The 18,023-nt window shown below is 50.9% G+C and overlaps 2 protein-coding genes across 2 annotated transcripts; one reads left to right on the plus strand and one right to left on the minus strand.

Annotated features, from left to right (window-relative positions):
- Window positions 1–2: 2 nt before the first annotated feature.
- Window positions 3–17,669, minus strand: P4HTM (prolyl 4-hydroxylase, transmembrane; the record flags this gene model as incomplete). The annotated part of the gene is made up of 9 exons (XM_027700801.1): window positions 17,403–17,669; window positions 17,243–17,324; window positions 7,618–7,808; window positions 6,500–6,596; window positions 4,283–4,445; window positions 2,505–2,690; window positions 1,993–2,083; window positions 1,341–1,464; window positions 3–61 (listed from the first exon to the last, which is right to left on the minus strand). Coding segments are annotated over exons 1-9 (1,260 nt in total), but the record flags the coding sequence as incomplete, so codon positions are not given.
- Window positions 9,577–13,778, plus strand: LOC113976001 (secreted frizzled-related protein 5-like). Its single transcript, XM_027700733.1, has 4 exons — window positions 9,577–10,237; window positions 10,969–11,141; window positions 12,069–12,158; window positions 13,295–13,778. Exons 1-4 carry the CDS (start codon window positions 9,912–9,914, stop codon window positions 13,627–13,629), a joined length of 924 nt encoding a protein of 307 aa, XP_027556534.1. The 5' UTR covers window positions 9,577–9,911; the 3' UTR covers window positions 13,630–13,778.
- Window positions 17,670–18,023: the final 354 nt, after the last annotated feature.

The following is an 18,023-nucleotide window of genomic DNA, read 5'->3' on the forward strand; positions in this document are numbered from 1 at the left end:
GTGCCTTGGGTGACCAGGCAGCCTCCGTGCAGGGCGAAGTCGTCCAGCTCCCCCACCCAGCCTGCAAAAGAGCAGAGCCCTGGTAGGAGGTGGTGAGGAGGGCAGGCAGAGCCAGGACCGTGCGGGGACACCTGGCCAGCAAACACTGATGTCAGCTCTCCTGCCCACAGTGCCTGCTTGGATTTGAGCTGATACATCTTACAGGAGTTGCTCCTCCTGGCACCTCTCCATCATAGTGCCACCCCACCCTAGTGCCTATGAGGAGTTCACCAGGGCACACTCCTGGGTACAAAATGCTCATTGCCTCCACATCTCCACTCAGCACAAGGGGGTTCTTGCATTCTGCATCACAGCAGCTGTTTTTCTCAACTCTTCCCAAAAAGGGAGGCTGGCATGGAAGAGATGAGTGCTGCCGGTAGAAGGTCTGTGAAGTCAGAGGCTGATAGCCATTTTGGAGATTGCATTTCAGCAGTTCTAAATTACCCTCTCTTTACAGAGGTCCCATGGTTTTTCTGTGGCAGACTTGCATCAGCAGCTACTTTCCATTTAGGAACAAATTGCTCATAAAAACACAACAGGGCTCTTCTCACAGCAGTGATGGTCTTGATATTCTCACCTAACAGCCCAAACACTGGTCTTGTGACCTCCTCTCTGTGGATTTTCTAGAGATGGAAACATGGGCTGCTCCCAGGGGCCCTGGGAGTTTATACTCCTTCCTCCCACCACAGCTCAAAATCTGCCATCGAAACCCTCTGGAGCCATGCTCACCAGCAGCCTGGAATATTCATGTCAAAGCCCAGCCTGTCAGGGCAAACCACACTGTGCTTCATGACAAAAACAGCCCCAAGGACAGATACCACGGGGTTGCGGCTGAGCTACAAAGCAGGCGTCAGCCCCAAGCCTTGTGTGGGGTGGCCCCTGCCTGCCTGTGCTGCAGAGCTGATGGCCGTGCCTTTGTCTACCTCCCCTCCCCACCCCTTTGGGCAACACCACATCAGTGACACATTTTGAATTGCAGACCAAGTTCCAGCAGGAGTTTCAGCTCGCACAGCAGGATGGGAGGCAGCTGGCGGTGGCGAGTGCAGCCAAGGTCTTTGTTTGCTAGCTAGTCCCGTCCCCCAAAGACATCAGGAGCCACTGACCTACTGCCTGTAAACAAAGGCCTTTCAGAGTCAGGAAGCTCCTACACAGCTGGTGACAAGAAGATTCTACAGTTCCCACTAGCAGGCAGCTATCCCCTTTGGCTGTTTTCTGAGCTCCCAGCTATAGCAAGAAGATGATGGCTGTCACCTCCTGCAGTCTACCCCTCTCAAGAGCCAAGTCTTGAAACAAGCCCATACCTTCTCCGTCAGACAGGTAGTTGTACCAGAAGACAGCAGTGCCTTGCTGAGGTTTCACTCGCAAATTGCCCTTGTCGCAGTTTTTCCGAGTATCTCGCAGGTCAACATCGTTCTGGATCAAAGACTGTGGAGGAACCACAGGGAAGGTGTTGCCAATGGGGCTGGAATGAGGCACATGCACTGGGCTATCCCTGCTACCAGCCATCGCCCTGCTCCTTGCCCCACAGGGACAGCTCAAGGGTGACACAGGGGCTTTCACAACCCACCCAGAGTAGCCAGTTTCAGTCCCCTGGAGGTCCATAACCTGTTTCTGAGCAGCTGCCCATTCCCTAACACATTGCCTGGCAGGAGCACAAAATACCTGCCAAGGCTTAGTCTGAGGAAACATGCCCAGAGAGAAGCAAGCAGGACTCATGTTGCGGCAGCAAGGCCAAAAAACTGCCCCTCACACCTCTGAGCAGGGAGAGCTGCAGCTATCAAAGCCCTGTGCTTCTTCCCTTGGCTTCAGAGGGAGAAGACCATAAGCGGAGTGCAGCTTCCCTAATGCTCAGCAGCCTCACACACCAGCCCCCTTCTGCAGTCACAGTGAATGAAGACATTCAAAGAGGGACTCAGAATCCCCAGGGGTAACATGAAGGTGAGGTTCATTTACCATCTCTTCGTACGTCCTGTTATCAGCAATAGGAAAGACTGTCTCGCCTCCCCCAGTCACATTGTTCAGGTAGAACAGCACAGTCACATACCTGCAAGACAGAGGGGCTGTCAGGGGGCACACCTGGAACACCTGGAGGAGAAGCACAGGGGCTCTCCACACCCTGCCCCTCCACCATACATACAGCAGCTCCTCCAAGGCATAACAAGGTACATGAATTACACCATCAGCTTTTCTCGAAGAATAACACGAGGACAACAAAGAAAATCCCCACCCAGAACAGTGAGAGTGTGCTTGTAGGCTCTGGTGGGAATGGCCCAGCAGCTCTGCACATCACTCTGCCCTCCTTGTGAGGACCCACAGGATTTGCCTACCTTCTCCTTCAAATCCCTTTATGCCAGTGATCTCCTGAGCCCCATAACCCAAGCACCAAGTCCCATGCGGGGCGAAGTGAGATGTCTCTCCACAGCCCTTCTCTAACGCGTTCCAGACTGTGTCAGGGCAGAGCTTACCGGCAGGAGGTCTCAAAAGGAGCGCTCTCGTTGGCGACGAGCTTCGTGTGGCTGCAGGCAGTCTCGGGGAACACGGGGCCACTGTCCATGTGGGCATGGTAGTGCCCTCCCTGGTCGTACCGCACAACCTGGAGGGGCTCGCTGTGCTCCACGATCTCGGGGGGCAAGCGAGTCAGGCGCATCACCCTGGGGAAGAGCAGGGCAGGTGAGCAGGAAGCACCCTCAGCCTGGTCAGACGCTACTCCCAAGCAGTGAATAAATCTAGAGAAAGAGAACCCCCTTCCCCAACAGACCGGAGAGACGGATGGCTGCATGCCAAGAGACAACTTTATAGATCCTTATAGATCTGTTGGTCCATCAGTATCAGTCAGAAAGCCTTTGTCAAGGTTAATAAAAAAAACCAAAAAACCAAAACCGAAGGATGCATCTCCAGCAGGACTGCTCTCAGGAAGTCTTTGCTTGCTCAGCAAGATCCTTTCTTTCTGTGCGTGTCCCTGGAGCCTTCATGTGTCATCACTTCTCTGGATTCCTGCACACCACCTACAGACCTCAGGGACAGTTAGCAAAGCACAGGGCCCCTGCTGAGAGTGAATGAGAGACTAGCTCTAGGAATAGTCTAGTCACCTAACTCACCTTTCCCTGTTGCCTTTGCAGCAGCCTCCCCCAGGGCAGAGGGGCACTGGAAGTGACCAAGGAGACCGGAGCCCTCCTGCTCTGGGATTTTTCCACTGCTACATCTGAGATCATCCCCAAGGTAAGCAGGTACGTCTTGAGACCTGCCAAAGAACACTCAGAGCTCTGAGAATCTGGACCAGTGAAGCCCTTGGGGCAGGTGCAAGGAGAACATGGCACCTGGGCAGGATGGCAAAGCCCCTCCAGGCACTGCATGGTCCCAAGGAGGACTAACAGCCTCCTTCAGCACTGTGTCTTCACATCCTCCTAACAGCCAACTGAGGAGTGTCCAAGTGGAATGCTGGTACATGGTGTGTGTGCTGGCTGGCACGGAGAAGGTGGCAGCCACAGACTGCTCTAATCAAGGCAATATGCGACCCCATTCTCCTGCTGGAATGCACTGAAGAAAAGGAGTGGCCAACAGCCATTTTCAAGCTTCAGGACAGATTTTACCCACCCATGTTCTGGGTGAGGACCAGCATCACAAGAACAAGAGTCTCCAGCCAATTATCTGAAACTCACCAATGCTACACGATTTGGTCTGAGTGCTGGGTTTCATCTGAGATGAAGGGAAGGGTAAGAGGTTCTCCCATCTGCTGTGAGCTGCCCTACAATATGTGTGCTTGGAGGACTGAACTAACTTGGCTTATTTTAGGTGAAGTCGTGCTTGTTAAAAAGTCAGTTCTGAGTAGCTAAGACAGATTTCAGTGAAATGCATGAGTAACTAAAGCAAATGACAGTAACTACTGGCGCCCAGACAGCATTGGAAATGGGCAGCTTCTCCCAGTAAGCTCATTTACTAATTAGAATGAAGTATTTCATATACTGCCAAATCTTCCTGGTTTTATAGGGCTGTTCCCAAAAGTGAATGGAGATGCTGAAAGGTTTGATTTTTCTTTTTCCCTTTCCACGGGACAATACAAATTCTTGTTCTAATGAAAACCTTCTCTTCCCATTTTGTGTCTGTGTTAACTGCTCTTTATACTCCAAAGACTTTCACACAATTAGGAAATGTGGATATTAGCAAGTCTGCCCCTGCCTCTCCCAGCACAGGTGATCCTCGTGCCTCCCCAAACCCAGGCACCCCTTGGCTGCTTGGCCCTTACCTTTGCCGTATGGCTCTCATGACCTGGTGTGCCCCCTCGCCCTGGTACAGCCAGGTGTGCTGGCTGTTGCGCACCAAGTCACTCATCTTCACCTTCTGGCTTCCCATGTACTTATGGAAATCACGGATATTCAACTGTTTGAACTCCTCCAAACTCAGCACACCTACAGGAACAGAGGAAAAGCTGCCTGACTCTGGTGCAGGTAATAGTTTCTGGCATCCTGTACTGGGAGAAAAACCAGCTGAGGGTGCTGCAGAAACTGCCCTCCTCAAACAGACCCCAGTCAGGGTCCTGTGCCCACCACAGGCTCTGTACCCCTACACTCAGGATCGTGGGCCCCAACAAGGCTCTTGCCTGCAGCAGAGGACATACAGCAACCTGCCAAAGTGAACTGTGCAGGGTCAGAACTGGGACACGCAAAGCACCATTCTGAACTTTAAAAATCTCCTAAAACACACAAACCAATCCATCAAAAGAGAGAAACAGCCCACTACAGTTCTAACATACACAAAAAAGTCTGTGCCACCCAGCGTCTTGGGGCTTGTTACTTAGATATTTAAATAAACGCACCTAAGGACAGAGTGGGACACCTCAGACCACATTTTCCACACGATCTTGTGGGCTAATTAAAAAAAGCCAAACTCAAAACAAGCAGTACATTCTCCTGCATTTGTGTAATTGCAAAACACGAGTGAGGAATACATCAGAGTATGATCTTGCCTAGGTAGAAGTAAAAGAAAAGTGAGAGCTAAAAAGCAGTTTCTCCTAAACCAGGTATTTCTTGTTTGCACTCAACTGGACTCAGCAAGGGGTGGACTTTTGCCTTATTTGGCTTCAGAAGAGTCCTCACATTTGTTGTTTCCTCTTTCTGGAGAAGGGAAGCCTCGCACTGGGGACCAGGTCCTGACACCAGCGTGCAGTGCTGTGCCCTGGGCTGCCCAGCAGCCAGCACACACCATGGGCTGGGAGTGGAGCTCATTCAGGCAGCAAACCCAGTGCTGCTGGGTGCCAGCTCTGCTCCCTGGGCACAGCACCCCCCGGCAGCAGGAAGGACCAGCCACCAGGGTCAGCCTGGGACAGTTCCTCAGGTGTCAGTGGTCATGACCAAATGATCCACTGTTATTATTCCTAGTGTCTCTCTCTGTCCCCACTTCCCCTCACTCCCCATGGTCTTTGATGACGCAGGGCCACATCCAGGTTGTGACCTGGTCCCTCAGTGTCACGCACCAATCTAACAACAGAGGGAAGCAGCACTCTGGAAGCAAGGTCCTGCCAAGAGGCCTTTAACAGGACCTTTCATTTGTTAATGTCCAGAACGGTGGAAAAGCCACTGAGGACTCAGTCATACCCCTGCCAAGAATGCCACCAGCCTGGAGGAGAGGGCACGGGGTGCCCTCCGGATATTTATGCGTTCACACTGGTACTGTTTCAACTCCAAAGCAACTCCTCCTGGGCAGCTCTCAATGCCAGGTCACTGGAAGAGAGCGTGCAGAGCCTGTGCATTCACTTAATTTGATTAGGAAATGGAGTGCTGCCTAATTGAGGCCACTCTAATTAGAGCAACAGAGGTTAGAGTGCTCATCCGGACAGTGTGGGAGCCCTAGGGAGACCAGGGGCAGGAGGGGCAGAAGTGGCCTCATGGAGGGACTTTGCAGTGGCAGAGAGGGCAGTCAGCGAAAAACGCTGACAAGACCATCCTCACCGCCACTTAATTCCACCCTCCCCTGCCAGTGACATGGGACTTCCAGCCTGCTGCAGAAGTCTCCCTGAAAACAAGGGAGGTGTGGAAGGTGTGTCTTAACACCTGCATCCCAGGTAACAAGAGCTCTGTAGCCAGAGCCAGAGCAATCTCTCAGACCAGAGGACCAAAAGTGCACCCCGAAGGTCTTGCTACTATGGGGCACAAACCAAGGCAGGTGTGACAGGGGAGAGGGAGTGCAGAGCTGTGTTCTGGTGCTGCTCCTGCAAGACCCAAGCCCAGGTGGTGGGACCAGTCTGCTCTTAGATTGGTGATGCAGGGGCAGGAGTGCTGTGATACCAGGTTTACACTGAGTTTACTTTCCTGAGAAGGTCTCTAAAGCAGTGTTACTTTCCTCTGAAGAACTCAGCTAGAGAAACAGGCCAGGGTAGGGACACGGCTCTTGCTCTGCCCCACATGGCTGCATGAGGCATCCAACGTGCTGAGGGCAAAAGGGATTCCTAAAAAGCTGGTCTTACCATTCCCATCAGGATCAGCCTTGACTGCTGTGTACATCTCACGGATGTTTTCAGGGGTCATCCACCTGCCATTCCCAAGCCGAGTGTGGGTCAACACCTGAAATTCATAAATGGATCAACACAGGGCACTGGTTTCTTGTACTCCCAAACCCCTGCAGATTCCCTGTGTGAGGCCTGGCAGGCTCTCCTCTGCAGAGCCAGCCAGGCATCGGCACATTTCCGCAGAAACACAACTGTGGTGAGAATCATCTGGCAGCCACACACAGAGTGTGGCTGGTGAGTGCTGTTATTTTGAGTTTAGGTCATGGCAAATGACTGCTGGGACTTGGTTAACCAGCCCTGAGGTGGAGGGGGCACAGCTCTTTCTCTTGAAGGGAAAGTAAAGCTATTGATGATAAAAGTGAATGCTTTTCCTTGTCCAAGATAAGGGCTTGGAACAAAATGCTTCCTTTTCATGTGTGCAGAGAGATGCAGAATCCTGAAGAGCTCCCAGCAGGCTCCAGAGGAAGGAGCCTTGCCCTGGGTTGTGACTGGTGCAGTTTCCCATACCCTGCAACACTTGTGGCCCATAGGACGAGTCAGACCCCCGACTCCACCTGAAATGGGAGTCTAGGGAGGGATATCCTTGAACTGCTAGGACCTGCCCTGATGCACCCTCCTATAAAGGGCAAGGGTGCTGAAGAGCTGTGGACAATGTGCTCATTATCCCCCCTGGCCTCCTCAATAGGGGTGGCTTTGCTGGGGCTTGTGAATTCACACAGGGAGTTTCCCACAGGCTGCACAAAGCAGGGCTCAGGCGACAAACTCACTTCCTGGGACACCCAGCAAGAGGCAACCCACAACACAAGGAACATTTTATCCAGCATATTCAAAACACATGTGTCCTGCCAACAAGGACCGCTGCTACCTCCCAATAGCATGATAACTACTGCACATTGCCCCAGAAACTTCCATGCTGAAGGCCAGCAAAAGCCTTGAGACATAAAATCCAGCAAATACTGACTGGTATATACCAGGGTCTGCCCTACCCAAGCACATGAGTAACCAACAGACCACCTGAGGAGGAGACCTGCCAGAGGGTGCCCAGCAAACCACCCCCGGTCTGTCCAACACTCTACCTCTTTGAGTTGCAGCTGCCCATCCTGATTATGGTCCAGGAGATTGAAAATGTCCATCTGGCTGATTTCAATCATTTCCATGGCTTCCTCATAGTCATCTGTTGGTAAGATCTGGCTCTTCTGCAGCCCCTTCAGCTTTGCAAGATGGACGATGAGCTTGCACTCCTCCTCTGTCAGGAAGTCGGGAATTTCTAAAGCAAAAGTGTGAGCACCAACAGAGACTGAGGAACTGTTACAGTGGGATCCCATACCACTGGCAGGAGACTCAGGAAAAAAAAAAAGAGATGGGGTGTAATTTAGGAACTGCCTAAGTTTGGGACATTCAAAGACATCCACCCTTCGACCAGAAGAGCTCTCAAAGAGGACACACCTGAGCTGCTGGAGGCAGGTATTTTTACAGCAGCAGTTCCTAAATGTTTGGATGCAGAGGTCAAGCCCTCAAACTCTCTCACACATACCACAATGGACAAAGGAGTGAACAAACCTGCATATCACTGCATATTACCATTTCAAAGGTGCCATGTTAATCACAGTCTGGGAATTGCTGCTTTACAGGAAGGGAGGCCAAAAATCCTTACAGTGGGCAGTGGTGATGGCCCAGGTTTCGGGCTTCCTTGTTCTTTGCACAAAACCAAATACCTTTTGCACATATAATTCAGGGGAGCATGGCCCAGTGCTCTACTATAAAACTCAAACAGAAAGGAGAAAAATTTTAACTTTTTCCCACTCATTCTCTTGATCCTCCACTAAAAATAGTCTTCAAATGCAATATTAAAGGGGAACATAATGCACACGGAGGATGCCACACTCCATATCCAGGTACTACCAGCTTTCCTTTGCAGCATAAACCCAGCAGCAATCAGGCAATTCCAGGATCCCAAGCAAATTTAAATGCAGAGAAATCCTCTGATGACCATGAGGAGATTTCTAGCTGCATGGTATATTGGACGTGCACTTGGAAAGTGCTGGCAAGGTCCCATTCCAGAGTTAGACTGTGGCCCAGAAGGTTGAGAGGATCCTCCTGGCTGGTATCTGTCACTACTGTGGTGATCTTGTTACCAGCGACTCAGATTTTTGAAAAGGGAAAGAAAAGCCACCAACGCAGGACAGCTTAAGTGCTCCCAGATCCAAGGTCCTGCTCTCCAAAACTGCAGTTTCCTGGAGCTGCTGCAGGTATGTGCCAAAGACATATTATAGATCAACTATGGCAGCAATCCTCAAACGGGGAAAAAAAATTAATTACTTCCGTGACCTGAAATCAACCGTATCGGCTCAAGCTGTCAATAAGCAGTTGGCTTCTTGCTAAGTACAGACTAGAACTAGCACTGTAGAGAATGGGCTGTTCCTGGGAAGCCCCAGGAACACAATGCAGCCAGCTGTATCCGTAACATCCTCCCAGGAAGCAATTTCCGCCACAGGCAGCGCAGGGTCCTTGTGCCAGAGGATGTTTCAGAGCTGGAGCTTCCACTGACCAGTTTGAACCTCGTGGCATAGCACCAGGTCCAAATGAACTGTGTGTGCTGGCAACCAGCACCCCCAGTACTTCCAGCTCCCCAGACTGGGCTACAATAATGATGGATTATGGAATCTTAATTATGTGCTGGAGGAAGGACAATTCTGCTCTTCAGTGGTAGTAACAGGATTTCAGAATGAAGCAGGAATTCTGTTAACCAGAAAGCGCGCTGTCATGCAGGTTGCAAGGTGAGAGGGTTTCCAGCTGAGTGCTGCCAATCCCATCTGCAAACAACCTGGCTCCACAGCTGCAAATTAGTTCCTCTCTGCCCTCAGCTCTCCTAAACAGTTAACTTCTGGCTGTGAGACCATCCTATCTCCCTGCCTGTTCAACAATAGATCCAGCTAAACAAATGCCTCCTAATTGACTTTGAGCAACACTTGATTGCTTTCACAAAAAACAAAAGAGAGGAAAACATTGGGGTTTATGAAATAATGACTAATCCTGGAGCAAGAGAAAGAGGATGGGTTGGAGCACTGGTGTCAAACAGAGATTCAATCTTGGCTGAAAGAGCCCCAAGACACATGGGCCAAGTCATTCATCCCTCCCCAACTGCCCTCATTTCCACACCTGCTGATCTAAGCCAAACCCCTGCTAAAATACAAACAATCGGGGCCACTGGCAAACAAAAATTGGAGCATTGTCTTCCCCATGAGGGCTCTGAAAGGGCCGCACTTAATGAGGATGGATTGACAGAGAGGTGGCTCCTAGGCTATAAAAGGCATCCCACAGTCAGGAGCAGCTCAGTCCGGGGTGCACTGCCCGTCCTCCCGCTCTGAGCATGGTCACAGCCCACCGCAGGCACCCCTCGAGGGCGGGTGGCCCATGGCTGCTGGGTCTCATGGTGCGGCTGCTGCTCTGGGGCTCTCCAGGAGCCTGGGCGAGCTACCTGAGAAGATCCTCCAGCTGCATGCCCATCCCACACCGCATGGCCTTGTGCTACGATATCGGCTACTCCGAGATGAGGATCCCCAACCTGCTGGAGCATGAGACCATGACAGAAGTCATCCAGCAGTCTTCCAGCTGGCTGCCCTTGCTGGCCAGGGAGTGCCACCCAGATGCAAGGATTTTCCTCTGCTCCCTCTTCGCACCAATCTGCTTGGACAGGTAAGATGTTTTTACAAGTTATTTCAGCTATAACAGTTAACTCTCCCCAAGAGCACAACTGCATGTGCCTCTGGACAGAAAATGCACATGATGTGATCAGTGCAGTCCCCAAGAAAGTATGCTGCCCCTCTCGGCAAGGGGCAACTGGACTACTCAGCAGGGTGAAAGCAAAACATGAGCATTTCATCTTGTAGAAGCAGAAACATTATGTTCCCTCCTTTAGATTTTCCTGCTCTCCCACCCCAGGCACTGCTGCCTGGCCACCCCTTCGCACACCAAAGTAGCAGCTGGCACCCACCATCTTCACCTCCTACCTCCCATGAAGCCCCTCACCCCAGCTCCTGCCCCAAATATATTTCTCAGCCCAACAGTTCCAGCAGCAGAGGGAAATCCCCAGTTCTAAGGTGCAGCCCTCAAAGTACAGAGCTGCTAAGGAAATTGGGTATCTAATCAGGCACCTGTAAAGGTAAGCAGCCTTCACACAACTAGAGAAGATTCCTGGGGGGTGGGGTGGGGCAAAGGGCTTCTGACAGCAGCCTGTATGGAACAACCACATCCCTCCTGTCCTCAGAAATTCGTTGTTTGCTGCCTGGACGCAAATGTTCAAAAAAAATCAAAGCTCCCCAAATCGCCTGCTAGCACTGCAGTGTGCAACACAGCCCTGTGGACAGCAGTGGACAGCAGCCTGCTGCCAGGCATTTGGAGGTGCTGAACCCCCATCCCCTCCCCAGGCTCATCTACCCCTGCCGCAGCCTCTGCGAAGCCGTCAAGAGAAGCTGCGCGCCCGTCATGGCTTGTTACGGCTACCCCTGGCCCGAAATCCTGAACTGCAACAAGTTCCCTGCAGATCACGAGCTGTGCATCGCAGCAGTCTCCATGGATGAAAATGCCTCCAGCAGGAGAAGTAAGAGGTTTTTTCCTCACGTACTTTCCCATATGTAACACTGAAAGCTCAAAAGGATGATCCTATGACTTGTTTCTATTCTGAATATTTCTGGTTTTAAGCTGTATTTTTTTAAAAAAAATATAAATTGTAGTTTTGTTCTCTCTGGGAACTGTGTCTAGAAAATTAGCATAACATTGACTGTGGCTTGTTCCTCTCTCTGCTGTATTCATTAGCTCCCTGGGTGCCATCATACCCCGCAGGGTTTGGGGCAGGGGGAAGGAATGGCTGTAAAGCCTCCAGCCCAGGCACAGCAGGAGAGCTCATGGAGTGCAGGCTCCCGGCAGCGAGATGTGCTTCCAGCAGAGCTATGGAGCTGCAGCCCTGATCTTCCAGTTGTGTCCAGGGTTTAAAAACATGCAAAAAGAAATGTTTTGCAAGCCTTCTCTTTAAACATTGGGAAACATCACATAGGAATATGAGCCTCTGCAGACATGAGTTACACCAGAAAAAAATCTGACTGTCTGAAAGACTAAATTAAACACCCAGATACTGATGAACACTGGGGTAGATTCAAGAGCAGTTAAGGGGAGAACAGACATTTCAACAACATAATTTCAGCATCACTGGATGGAGTCTGGCTACAGCACTGGCTTTGCTGTTTCATCCTAGCGAGGAGATCTTCATTAAGCATTTTCACTGCTGCTTTAAAATGCAGCAACACACAGAAGTCTGAACAAAGCACAACAAGTGGGACCTGCTCCAGTCACAGGAAGGAGAGCTTAACATTTCCCACCCTGGCAGTCTTAGATGTCTCTGCAGGGACTGGGTAGCTCAGGAAGAAGTGTCACTTGGAAGCAGCAAGCCACCATTTGCAGATCTCAAAATTTCATTGTGTGATTTCCAGTGAAGCTTGACAAGGGTGTTATAACCAAATTTCTGTTGCAGCAGTGCCCCGAGCCAGCTGCAAGGACTGCGAGCTTGAGGAGGCCAGCACTGCCAGGGAGATCCTGGAAAGCCTCTGTGCCAATGATTTTGGTGAGTACCCTCCTCTTCCTCTCAATTGCTGCTGTTCCCTTCAGCAGCCAAGCAGTGGCATGGACAGAAAATGGCTTTGCCACAACATACTGAGTTGGAGGAATTGCAGCTTTCACAGCAGATGCCAGGTATTTTCAGGTCCCACCTTACCTGTGAGGCAGCAGGAGCGCCTGGCCCCAGGCAGCACCAAAGGTGAAGACCTGCTTTATTTCTGAGTTGGTTTTGGTCTGTGGCTGCTAAAAATAAGCACTACTCTGGTTTTGCCTTTGAGATCAACATTTTCATCAATGTCCACAAAAACCTCTAGCAAAATCCATGCTGGCTACTTCAATACTGTTGTTCTAGTAATGTGACTCTCCCTCTCCTAGCCCAAGCAGGCAGCACCACTGGCTCTGCTCAGCCAGCTGGGAGGAAGTTTTCAATATATGGCCCTGAATTCAGACATGCATATAAAAAATATTTTTAATAATTAAAAAAAATGTTACAAATCCCAGGCTGCTGTCAGTCACGTTACCTCCTGAAATCCCAGTTCAGAGAAAAGTCAATTTGCAGGAGACCAGGACTGCTTGCTTATGCCTGTGCTTCCCACAGGGTTCCTGCCCAAGCAGTGGTGCTGATAAACTTTTGCCACTCTCATGAGGAAAACGGAGTGAGAAGGAAGTCTCCCAAGTAACAAGCAGTAGGACAAAAGGAAAAGGCCTCAAGTTGCATTGGAGAGGTTCAGATTGGGTATTAGGGAAAACCCTTCTTCACTGGAAGGGTAGTCAAGCCCTGGAACAGCCTGCCCAGAGAACTGGTTGAGTTACCATCCCTGGAGGTACTTAAAAGATATGCGGATGTGGCACTCAGGGACATGGTTTAGTGGTGGACTGGGCAGTGTTGGATTAATGGTTGGACTCGATGGTAGATGTCTTTTCCAACCTAAATGATTCTATGATTTTAAGAACAGTGTTCAGTACTGGGGACTGACCTCAGATGAGAACTTTTACAAGTTTGCTGCAATTACAAGAAACTGGGCAGATGTCTCCCCACGTTACAGAGACAGCAGAGAAGCCTTGGGCTGGCTCTTTGTGTTGAGGTAGGTGAGAGCTATGGAAAGCAAAAAGAACTAAGAGCTCTTTTTCCAACCCCTGCAGCAGTGAAAATCCGGATCCTGAGGAAGAACACAACCACCAGTATCTCGGACTTTGACCTGGACCCTTCCAGGGTGGAGGTGCTGAAGCATGGCCCACTCCTCAGGACTGAAATCCCCTCCAGGCTCCAGCAGTGGCTGGACATTGATGCCACCTGCGCCCACAACATCATGAGGGGCACTCACGCTGGGGTCTTTGTTGTAAGTGGCGAGGTACAGAGTGACAAGGTGGTGGTGAACAAGGCCTATGCCTGGCAGAAGAGGAACAGGAACCTTCACCAGGCAGTGCGGAGGTGGAAACATCACCGCTGCCCTGAACAGGCGGGACGGAAGGTCTGAAAAATCTCAATTCCAACAATAAGAAACTGCTCCCTTCCCTACGGCTAGAAAACTCCTTTCCCTGGCAAGTGGTGCTTTGGAGATGTACAGTCAGTATTTCTAGGTGATTCGAAGCGCTCATAGTGCACAGATAGGGCCTCACTACAGATCCCTGTTTTACCAAGACAGAGCTTAAGGATGCAAGTTTAACGTGTTCCTCTAAAGAGACACTGCAGATCCAGGACGTGTGATGGACAGCTTTGTGTAGATCCAACATCACAAAAAAACTGAACTCTGCAGGTGAGCACAAACTAGAAAGACCTGTAGTAACAGTTCCTTCTAGTTCTCGTCATCAGAGCTGGTATTTCAGCTTCACTATTTGACCCTGAGACATTGATACTGTTCCAGTGCCTGCTTGCTTTCTGTCCAGAGATCACATGAAAGCTGCCCTGACTGCTAAGTGGTACTTTTTATGTAATAGAGCAAATCCTTTACTCTTGAACAGTCTGAGGTAAATTAAGGGGGTGAAGAACTCACCCCAGCAATGCCCAGACCCTTAAAAAATGCACACTAAACTCTGCTCTTGAGCAGTCACTCAGGCTGTCCCTTTAGCTTCCTGCACTGAGAACTCATGAGCATCTGCACAGGTAAAAGGAAACAGCCATTCTCAAGCAGGAAAGGCACAGAGCGAAGATAGCTGAGGGTTTCTGCATAACGGGGAAAACCATTTTCCAACATCAGAAATTCAGTTTGGATCAGAAGATTCCAGTAATTAGGGATATCACAAGAGCCTTGAGAAACAGCAGAGTGTGAGTGAGACATCAGCTGTTAAAAGCTCTGCTTTGGTGTGATCAGCAGCTTTGCTCGGGACTGGGAGGTGAGCCCCAGCCACAGCACAGAAGGTGCTACTTGCAGTTCTGATATAGCAGCAGAGGAGAAACATTCCACAGCTGCCTGGCCTTCCAGCTGCACACAGGGAAGACAGAAAAGGTGGGAAAACTCAGCCTCACCGAGTCCTCCACAGCTCACTCTCATCCAAGCAGGACTGTCACTCCCTGCAGGGTACCCACGCCATAGCTCTGCTCCAGACCCCAGAGCAGAAAACAGCAAATCCTCTAACGAGAATCCCTAATGAGTCGGATTTCTACTGCCTAACAAAGCACTGTCCATGGAAAGTTTTCTATATTGGTTTAAACCTGGGGCTGAAATAAAAAAAAAAAAGGGAGGGAAAAACCAGCCTTTTGGAGGAATGTTTTCTGCCCCGCTGGTGCCGCCTGCAGTCTCGGCTGTGGCCACCGCCCGGTTTGATGGAGACACGTTGCCTCCCCGTGCTCGTAAAACTCACCAACAATCCACGGCCTGGGCTCCTCCTCACACCAATGTGGGCTGGAATGAGCGCTCACACACTCACACTGAAATTCAGCTGCACCCTGACATTTGTGCAGTGATTACTTCTCTTTCCTGAAGCTCGGAAGAAAACCAACGAAATTTCCTATTCTTATTCCTCCCCACTGCCTTGTCTTACAAACTGCTGCCCAATCCACAGAATCTGCTGTCAGGTGGTCCCTGCAATGGCAGTATCTTCTGAACAGACTGCATCTGGAAAACACAACTGAACACATAAAAGCTCTGAAGGTTGAAAAGGTTTTGTCTGATTTATTTTCCATTAATAGGGTTATTTGATTACTAGTGTTTCCCAACTAAAAAGTGCACAGATGGTCTGACTTACAAGCTTTAGAAATGATGCCTTGTAGCCAGAGGGGGAAAAAAAATAGGGCAGGCATTTTTTCATAGCTCCATGAAATGAAAGCTTCGGTTTGATGCAGATGTGACTTACTCACATTTAAAAAACAAACCGCAAGTTCCCCTACGGTGCCCAGCCCATGCCCCAAAGCCCAGAGCTCACATTAAATCATTAATGGGTGTCTGCTGCTGTGGTCCCACTGCAGTCTGCTCTGCTGAAAGCAAGGATCACAGACCAGCCACTGCTTCCTTAAATTGGCTCTCATATGCCACAGCATTTTGCCTTAAATCCCCAGAAACGCAAGAGTCTTTGCTAAGGACTTCTGTGTTTGTCAAACGCAACCAAGTTAAAGACACACTTCCACTAATTTAAGCAACAGAGACGAAATAAATTAGTTTTTTAGAAAACAGCTGAATTAGATTGGTACTGTTTGCATAGACAGAGAAGTCTCTGAAAGTCTTTTAAAGTCAGAGTTGGCTCCTGGCAGGTTTATCCAAGAGATAAGAGCTGTCTTGCAACTTGCAGCTTCTAAATAAGGGAGTCCTTATCAGAGGACAAAGGAGAACAGGCTCTTCTGGCATCTCAAATGGTGAATGTCTGTTGCTGTGTGATGGCATCCTCAGAGAGCAAAGCTCCCTTCAGAACCAACAGAGGTGCTGGAACAACAAGCTAAAAATTGTGGGATTGCTGCTGCCAGGACCAACCTGCCTTTTATCACCTTCAGCACCTTCCCTGCAGGCCAGGACCAGCTCTTTCACTGCAGTGGTACTGGTGGGGCAGGGAAAGTGGAAACAGAAGTTCTCCTGAGTGAAAACCAGAATGATTGCCCCAGACCAAGGTTCTGGTACTGACATTGGTTTTGTGATACTGTGGGGTATCAGTTCCAGGTTGGTGTATCTGTTTCCTGAATGTCAGACAGAAATCCACCAAGAAATTGGCAAACCATGAGTACCACCTAAGTAGAAATGACAAAAGAACTTTGTATAGTTTTTCCAGATACTTACTGCATTAATGGAGTTTAATAAGAAACCTATGGTCAGGCTTTCAGTGTATATAATCTCTTTGGAATCAGAAAAGAACCCTCTATTTATATTATTGAGAAAGCATCTGAAAGATTCTTCATGCTGTCTTTTCAGAGACAACAGGTTTTCTCTGACTTTGCAGTAGCAGAAATTTTGTAATGATCTGTCCCCCCAAAAATTAATTTGAATATTCTCAGTGGATTTCCAGAACACAGAGTTCAATTAAAGAGACTTTACCAGTCATAGCAAAAAAAATCACAGAAAGGTAAAGAAGGTTTTAAAATATCTCAGAGACGGATGTTGTGTGGTTGTGTATCAGAGCAGCCAAAAATAAATCTGGAACAGGATGCAAAATGGTGGAAGACACGAAATCTATCAATTCTCCTGTTACTCATTTCCTCAGCGCTGAAGCACCAACACTAAATTGCTTTTTCATAATTTATTACCAAAAGTTTGGGGATCTCTTGCCCCTTCCTAATACTGCATAGCTTCTTCGAGGTCCTCACCAGCTGTCTATTCCGGGTATTTTAAAGGGAATCTGAAAAACCTGGAAAGGTTAATCTTCCAAATTCTTCAAAGCGGACCATCCACAAGTAATCCCGTATCCATACGGGGAATACCGCATCAAAATACCTTAAACGAAACCACAGCGTTTTTAACGCAGCCCCCAGGAGCAGCAGCACAGGGAGGTGATGCAAACACGCGAAAAGTCGCTTCCCCCCGAGTGGGTGTAAGGCAGCGGCGGGTGTCAGACACACACACACACACCCCCCTCCGCCGACAGGGCAGCGCGGGCGGCGCAAACCCCCCGCCACCGGCGCGCCTGGGGCCGGGCTCGGCCGCTGCCCCCGGCGGGGCCGGTACTCACCGAAGAGCAGCGGCTTGAGGCTGAGGGTGCGCACATTGTGGACCCTGCCGGGCACCAGCTCCACCCGCTGCGTGTGGCCCACCTGCGGGGAGAGCAGCCGTCAGCAGCGGCCCCAGGAGCGGCCCCGGTCCCGGCCCCGGCCCCCGGGTCGCGGCCTTGCCTTGATGCCCTCGAGGCGCGGGAGGGCGCGGGCGGGCGGCGGCGGCGGCGGCGCGGGGGTGGCGGGCGGCCCGCCGGGCTCGCCGGCGCTGAGGTGCACGAAGAGCAGCAGCCCCAGCACGTTGAGCACGTAGAGGTGCGCGAAGACCATGAGGACGAGGAAGTAGGGCCGGGAGCAGACGGGCCGCGGGCGGCCCCCCGGCGGGCCGGGCAGCGGGGGACCCTCGGCCCGCGCGGGACCCTCGGCCCGCGCCTCCGCCGCCGCCATCGCCCCGGCCCGGCCGGCCCCGCGTCACCGCGGCAACGGCCCGGCGGGCGCTGCGGCAGCGCGGGGCGGGGACAGCGACAGCAGCCACACCCCCCCCTCCGCCCCGTCCCCATCCCGCTGCCAAGGAGAGCCAGGACACCGCCGAAGTTAGAAAGTCACAATTTATTTCAAATAAACCATGGGCACACCTCTGGCAACCGTCTCCCGGGCGGTTTCCGCCGCCCCTGCCCCTCTCCGGTGCCTGCGAAGAAAAGCGAGGGGTGGCAGCAGCGCCGAACCCCCCAAACACACAGCTCAACAACCCCAACCAGACCGGGGCCAGGAAAGGAATTCCCAGAACAAGTGCCTCATTTA

The sequence above is a fragment of the Neopelma chrysocephalum genome, unplaced genomic scaffold (genome assembly GCF_003984885.1).
Source record: "Neopelma chrysocephalum unplaced genomic scaffold, ASM398488v2 Primary Assembly neopelma1_147, whole genome shotgun sequence".
Classification (NCBI taxonomy): domain Eukaryota; kingdom Metazoa; phylum Chordata; class Aves; order Passeriformes; family Pipridae; genus Neopelma; species Neopelma chrysocephalum.